Here is a 7,500-nt window from a genome sequence, read left to right as displayed (position 1 = left end):
GCAAGAAAGGTAATGGTGGAACAGAATGGTGGAGGTGGTGGTACAGAATGATAGAGATTTTATTTTTGTTTTGTTCATGGATAGCTTGAATTTTGTTTATTCACTATTTATGACTTGTAAGGTTTCAGGGAATAATGTACGGTATAATAAGCTCTCATGTGCAGCTTACTACCAAGTACGGTAACCAGCCAAAGTTGGGTACTTTTGTGGAACTAAGATTGATTTGTATGATACAGTGTGACCATGGCATGGAAAAGTGTCTTGATGTCACTAGATCAGGAAATATGGTGGAATGTTGTATTTAATGTGATCTCTATAGATTTGATGGGAAGGTCATGATAAGATGTAAGCAAGAGCTCATTATTTATCATGGCAAATGTATATATTTTTTACTTTGGTATGACAGGGTTATACTTAAGCATTTGTAAGGGACTGAGGTTGTAATATCAGACTTGATGCATGTTTTGTCTTGTTGAGTGATGTAAATTTATGACATTAACTCTTGCAGAGAGGAAGACAGAATAGGAAGATGAGGAGATAACAAGATTATAATTGAAACTTACATGTGAAAGTATTAGCTGTACAGGGCATCTGAACCAAGATTTAAACGTACTAGAAGGATGGAGAAACTGAAAGGTGTTTAGTTTCTGTGGTGCTTTGGAACTTATCTTCTGATTGATTCAGAAGCACGTGGCTTGGAAATCCTACAAAAGCAAGATGCCAGGAGACTGGAAACCTATAGCACGTGAATATGACCCACTGGCAGCTGGAAGCATTGATGGCACGGATACAGAGCCACATGACAGGGCAGTTTGGCGGGCCATGCATGCCCACCACACCCCACCAGAGCTCTCTTCCAACCCTGATCGCACACTCTTTGTGGGCAGATTACCTCAAAATCTGGAAGAGGACCAGCTGAGAGATAGGTTTTCACGGTTTGGTGTCGTAGAGAGTGTCCATCTGGTTACTGATATTGTTACTGGCCAGAGCAAAGGATATGGCTTTGTTGAGTTCCGGCGAGGACGAGATGCAGCTGAGGCACAGAGGGAGTGTCGGGGCCTTGAGATAGAGGGGCATCAGGTGATTGTTGACTGGGAAGTGGGGCGCAAGATGAAAGGCTGGATTCCAAGAAGGCTGGGAGGAGGCTGGGGAGGACGCAAGGAAGCAGGACAGCTGAGATTTGGGTGTGTGGACCGACCATGGAAGAAACCTATTGTCATCAACCCACAGCAGAATCCCACAGACACGAGAGGAGGATATACAGCAAGAGGGAACAGGGATGCAGAAAGATACACGAGAAACAGAGATAGTTTCAGGGGTAGAAGGACCAATGCCCCGTTTCGAAGAGAAGAAGAATCGCGCAGAAGAGCAAGGCTGTTTTACCAGAGGAAGGATGAGGGTGAGAGTAGAGGAACAAGCAATTACAGAAGATCGCAGAATAATGCAGATTATCATGATTGAAGTCCCAGTAAAGAAACAGCATGTAAGGAAAAGACATCTATTTCTTGAAAGGAAATTACAGAAAATTATATTGTTGTAATATCATCCATGGCATATATATTCTCTGAAAAAAATTAATTGCATAAATGATTGAGAAGTGTGATAATATAAGCTGTTTGATTTTTTTCAGAGAAGTTGTGGAAATATTTGTTATATATCAGTGTCCTAGCTATAAATTTGATAGACTAAATTTGTTAGAAAAAAAACATTTAGATGATTGCATAATTTTTCAGACATATTTGTAATGTTCAAGTATTTATCTAAGACGTGGTATATAAAGTATATATATATTTTTTTCAGAATTTCATTGTAATTACTAAAAGATTATAAAGTTGACTACTATTAAACTTAGTATTAGATTAGAGTTGAGATAAAAAATAGTTTTAAAGAAACTATATTCATATTTTGAAAATTATTGTACTGATTAATAAAACCTGAGAAAGTGAGAGTTATTTTATTTAAAGATTATTGAAATAGAAAAGAAATTTAATGATAAGCTTCTGTTAAGATTATTGGAAACCAGAGAAAGAAAGGAGGGAATGGGGTGAGGGAGAGGGAGAGGGAGAGTCAAAGGGAGAAAGAGAGAGAAAGTGAAATGGAGGGAATGAGGGAGAGGCAAAGAGAGAAGGAGAGAGAAAATGAAACGGAGGGAATGAGGGAGAGGCAGAGTGAGAGATAGAGGGAAAGAGAAAGAAAAATAGAGGGAAAGCCAAATGGAAAGGGAGTGAAAAAATAACAAGAAAAAAAAGAAAGTACAAGTAACACACCTATAGTTCCATTTTCAGCATGGCAGACACTAACTGCTTGGTGCGAGAAGGCCAGAACAGCTGTGTGGTGAAATGCATCCATTGCGAGTCCCGGGTGTTGTCTCCCCAGTCGGCCACTTTCCTCAGTCAGTCGCATGCACTGCCAACCCCGACGCAGCCCAAAGATCAGCCATCACCAAATACAGAGGATGTGAGCACCCTTACATAATACTTATATATGTACTTGTTATATTTTTTGTTCTTAATAAGCAATTTTTATTTATTGAGTTTTCTTTTTTTTTTGCTTTCCTTCCTTTCTTCTTAAATTGTTTTCTTTAGGTTTCTATTTATTGTTGATTTTTGCTATATGCTTAATTTTTTCTTTTATTCTTTGTTAAGGATTTCCCCCCCTTTTTTTAGATGTATTTTATTTTTTTCTTTTCCTTGTTTTTTGTCTTTGTTTATAACTTATTTATATTTTTCTACTCTTTCTTATTATTCTTACAATGTAAGAATGAAACTAGTATGTCAATATATTAATGTTAGTTTAAATGGCAGTACACTTGTTAATATGATGAACTATAATACTATAGCAGATGCACTCGCTATGGAATTTATTCAAAGCAACAAAAGGCCACAAGTGAAATTAAAAAGAATGGGGGCAAAATTATTCCTAAAGTTCCTTCACGTCTGAAGCAAAAGGCAGTAAAGCTTTGGGTTCAATAGGGATTTAAACCCATGTTAAGAGATTACATTAGCATTTCCACAATTAAGTAGGATAGAGATACAGTTGATGAGGGATAGACTTCTAGTAAACCATTTTTTCCCAAGGTGGTGCTTAGGACTGTCTAGCACTGAGTGGCTTATTTCAGCTTTTTTTTCTCTCTCTCCAAGATGTTGAAGTTAGAGTCTAGCCTTTGATTTCAGTTTTGTCTACAGTTCGAAATGTTACAGAATTGGAAGAAAGCTATTCGTTTAGATGGAAGTTGCTTAGAAGGCTCCAGAACTAAGTCTCACATTTATTTTTAGTCAATGTATATGAATAAGTTTTCCAGAGAAAAAGCCATTGTAATGATTGGATTAATTCAAAGAGAACAAAGAATAGATTTGATTACACACACATACACACACGCACACGCACACGCACACGCACACGCACACACACACACACACACACACACACACACACACACACACACACACACACACACACACACACACACACACACACACACACACACACACACACACACACACACACACACACACACACACACATACACGTACATACGTACCTACATACATGCATACATACATGCATACATACATACATACATACATACATACATACATACATACATACATACATACATACATACACACACACACACACACACACACACACACACACACACACACACACACACACACACACACACACACACACACACACACACACACACACACACACACACACACACACACACACACTCAAATATACACCATTTTTTCTTAGTGAAATATACTGATTTTTGCACTGATCCACAGCTTGGTGAATGGTGGGTAGTGGATGACATGTTCACCTTCGACAATATCGGCTTCTCCCACACGGTTGGCAGCACGAAGTACCTTGTGTGTGCAGACTGTGAGAGAGGACCAGTCGGCTGGCATGACAACACCACCAAGAAGAGCTACGTGGCTTTAGCCAGGGTCAAGCACACCTAGCAAGTGGGTGTCTGGCCAAAGGGTGTGTGAAAAGTTGTGGGACATTAAAAAAGATTAAAAACGAAGAAAAAAAAAGATAGAAGTTCTGTTCCGTTCTGCGAGGCTTAGAAGAAAATGTTAGATGAAAGATATAATATTCCTATTTAAGGGGGGGGGGGGAATGGATGACTAAATACTCTAGTATAAAAAGAATGGAAGGATGTAAGGAAAACTGGAGGTATTAACAGGAAAATAACACTCCATTTAGAGGGGAGAGAAATCGAAAAAAATAAAATAAAATCTTAACTTCGCACAATGTTTGCCAGGGTCTTTAAGGGTGTGAGAATGGCTTGCGGAATTGAATGTGGTGGCGGCGCTTTTATCCTGCTTCAACTAAACTGTCGCAGAGGCAAGAATTCTAATTGTGCAAATGCCATGTATAAACTATCATTGCAAGCTGACAATCATATGAATGTTCATGGGGAAAGATATGTTATTTATGTTTTAGGGATTGTGAATAAGTTTGTGCGTTGTAGCTGTAGGATTTTTTTTTTTTTTTTTAGTATTATGTATTTTAAATTGATTCATTTTTCAGTCATTCCTTATTAATATACAAGTTGAGGAATCATATAAGTGGATTATGGTTTAATTTATGGGTATGTGTAATATTATAATGTTATAGAAATGTTCACAAATCTTTCAGGGTAAAACTTGGTATTTTTTTGTACAATGATTCCATCACATGTATATGTCATGTCAATTATTTATTTATTTATAGTTGGTGAATCCCTGTTTTTCTTTCATTATGTTGCACCACTTCATGAAATTTTTCTCCCCTGTTATTTTATTTTCCTACTATTCTGATCCACATATTCCACAAGTTACTTCTCTTCCCCCTACCTTCTTTCCTTCTATTTTTTTTTCCACTTTTCTCTCCTTTCTCCCCAATTCTCCCTTTCCCCCTTCCCTCATTCCTCATTCCTCATTCCTCATCTGCCTTCTCTCTCCTATCCTCTTCCTTCTTCCTTTTCCCTCTCCCTCTCCCTCTCCCTCTCCCTTTCCCTTTCCCTTTCCCTTTCCCTCTCCCTCTCCCTCTCCCTCTCTCCCTCTCCCTCGCCTTCTCTCTCTCCCTCTCCTTCTCTCTCTCCCTCTCCCCCTCCTTCTCTCTCTCCCTCTCCCACTCCCTCTCCATCTCCATCTCCAACTCCAACTCCAACTCCCTCTCCTTCTCTTTCTCTTTCTCTTTCTCTTTCTCTTTCTCCTTCTCCTTCTCCTTCTCCTTCTCCTTCTCCTTCTCCTTCTCCCTCTCCCTCTCCCTCTCCCTCTCCCTCTCCCTCTCCCTCTCCCTCTCCCTCTCCCTCTCCCTCTCTCTTTCTCTCTTTCTCTCTTTCTTTCCCCCCTCCCCCCCTCAGCTTCTTTTTCCCTCACTCTTTTTAACTCCTTTATCCTCAGTAAGTAATTAAGACAAATATTAATATATTTTGCCCGGAGCTTGGAAGAGTAGGGATAAATCCGAACCATAAAGTTATTCCGCCAAATTAAAACATAAAGCATGTCAAAGGCTTACTCTCAAGCTTCCAGACAAGCTGTTGATTTTTCCAATGTATCTGTGTTATATGTTTTTGTACACAGCCGAGCAGTGATCTCCGCCATTGCTTGATACGAGGTTTTGATGTGCTTATGTGCATTTGAGTGAAAGGCGTAAGGTCGATTTGATTTTTCATGATGGTAGAGCCACTGACTGAAGTCTTACTTGTAACAGAGATCAGATGCAGTTATGGTGTCTGTCTCAGATATGGAAGAGAATTTTGAATGTATTAATGTGGTTTATGAAATGACTATTCTTATACGGTATGGTACTGCTAATAATTGTGGAGGAATGAATGAAAGAACACTTTTATTTGTTTTTGTACTTAGTATATTGTCTCTCTATATTTCTTTGACATGAGATAGGAAATATTTACAAGTTTATTTGCAGCCAGTGGCCTAGCTCTCAAATATGAAAAAAATATTAAAAAAGGAGAAAAAGAAAAAAAAAGAAAAAAAAAAGGGGAATGGCTATTTCTTAACATAAACCTTACCACAAGTATTATAATTTTGCTAATTTTTGAAAACTTGCTTGCTTCTTCTGTCAGTTTGTATGGAGCATTTCAGATCACAAAAGCATTACTTCAAATTTCATAGCATTTAAAGTAAGAGTGTTAGAGAATGGACTTTAGAAAAGGAATATTGACTCTTTTTTTGTGATATATGACTAAGCTGATATACCACCAAAAGTCAAAAGGAGTGTTGGTATAATTTATTTCATGTTTTAATGTGGTAATTGGTTATTAATATCAGTTTCTAATTATCCTTTTATGGTTTTAATTACCTTTTCTTTGTTGGAATTTTTATTTTGAATGTGACATAATGTGGAGCATTTTTTTATGCCCGACTGATTGATACTATTACTTTTAATACTTGGAAACTTATTTAGTGTGGATGGAAATGTGGCATGTTCTTAATAAAAAATACAAAAAAGTTCCGTATTCATATACATACTTTGCTATAGATCTTACCTAGTTGTTCTGTGAAAAGAAAAATTCTCAATAATGACTGAAATTCCATATGTTACAATGGATATTCTTAGCAGACATACTGTCTGTTTTATTTTGCTTCTAAATATCCCCCTGTGTGCAAGGAATGTCCAGGCTTACCATCCACTGGTAGTGCTCAGAGTTGAATGCAGGTCAGCAAGATTGCAAGACCAGCACGTTAACCAATGCATTACAATAAGTTTATTCTTCAGTGGGTGATTGCAATGCCATCCAAATTGGGGCAAATGAGAGCTGCTTGACATTGCTCTATGTCGTTGTAATCTGAAAGAGTTGAACTACATTACACTAAGCACATACAAGGAGGTTTGTACTAACGAGAAAGAATTGCACGAATATTGTGCTTAATTGTGTTGTACCTTGAGGTTGGGAAACCTGCAAAATATAGGAAAATCAAGATACTTAAGAGAAACTGTGTTATCATAGAAGAAAAATAATTCTTTTCCCAACAGATGAACAGAAAAGTGGATAAAGGTATGTGTCTTTGATTAGTTGAAATGAATATAAATAATTTGAATATGTAAGCTCTCCAGGTTATAGAATATTATTTATGATAAACTTAGGCTCAGCAGATTATGTAAGAATATTGTTTATTTATTATTTTAAAAAAATATTCATTGTTACTCTTGAAGATATCTGATACTCATCTCAACTAGGGTGCAGTATAATAATAGTTGTGGTAATTACTTGATCATTTATAAATGAATGAGTGATGAGTGAGTGAGTGGAAATAGCATTGTATGAATGAGGGATATTTGAATAAGAATATTTGATTGAGTGAGTGAATATGTGAGTGAGTCATGAATGAAGGCATGTATAAACAAAAGAATGGGGATAAGTGGGGAAAAATAGGAATTGCAATTTTATGACTGACTGCATGAAGGTGTGGACAAATATATGAATTAAGGAATTGGCTGCAGATGAATAAATGAAGATCATAATCAGCAATGGAAGGA

The 7,500-nt window shown here is 37.3% G+C and overlaps 1 protein-coding gene across 1 annotated transcript in view; it reads left to right on the top strand.

Annotated features, from left to right (window-relative positions):
* strat (RAB interacting factor STRAT) overlaps positions 1 to 6,302 on the top strand; it is a gene marked incomplete at its 5' end in the record, with an annotated part of 8,393 nt that extends 2,091 nt beyond the window's left edge. Inside the window, 2 exon segments of the mRNA XM_070114858.1 lie at positions 2,286 to 2,457; positions 3,795 to 6,302. Coding sequence (XP_069970959.1) covers positions 2,286 to 2,457; positions 3,795 to 3,971 — 349 coding nt within the window.
* Between the last annotated feature and the right edge of the window lie 1,198 nt (positions 6,303 to 7,500).

This window comes from Penaeus vannamei, chromosome 36 (genome assembly GCF_042767895.1).
Source record: "Penaeus vannamei isolate JL-2024 chromosome 36, ASM4276789v1, whole genome shotgun sequence".
In the NCBI taxonomy this organism is placed as follows: domain Eukaryota; kingdom Metazoa; phylum Arthropoda; class Malacostraca; order Decapoda; family Penaeidae; genus Penaeus; species Penaeus vannamei.
Note: the sequence above shows the minus strand (reverse complement) of the source record. Positions and strands in the feature narration are given on the sequence as shown.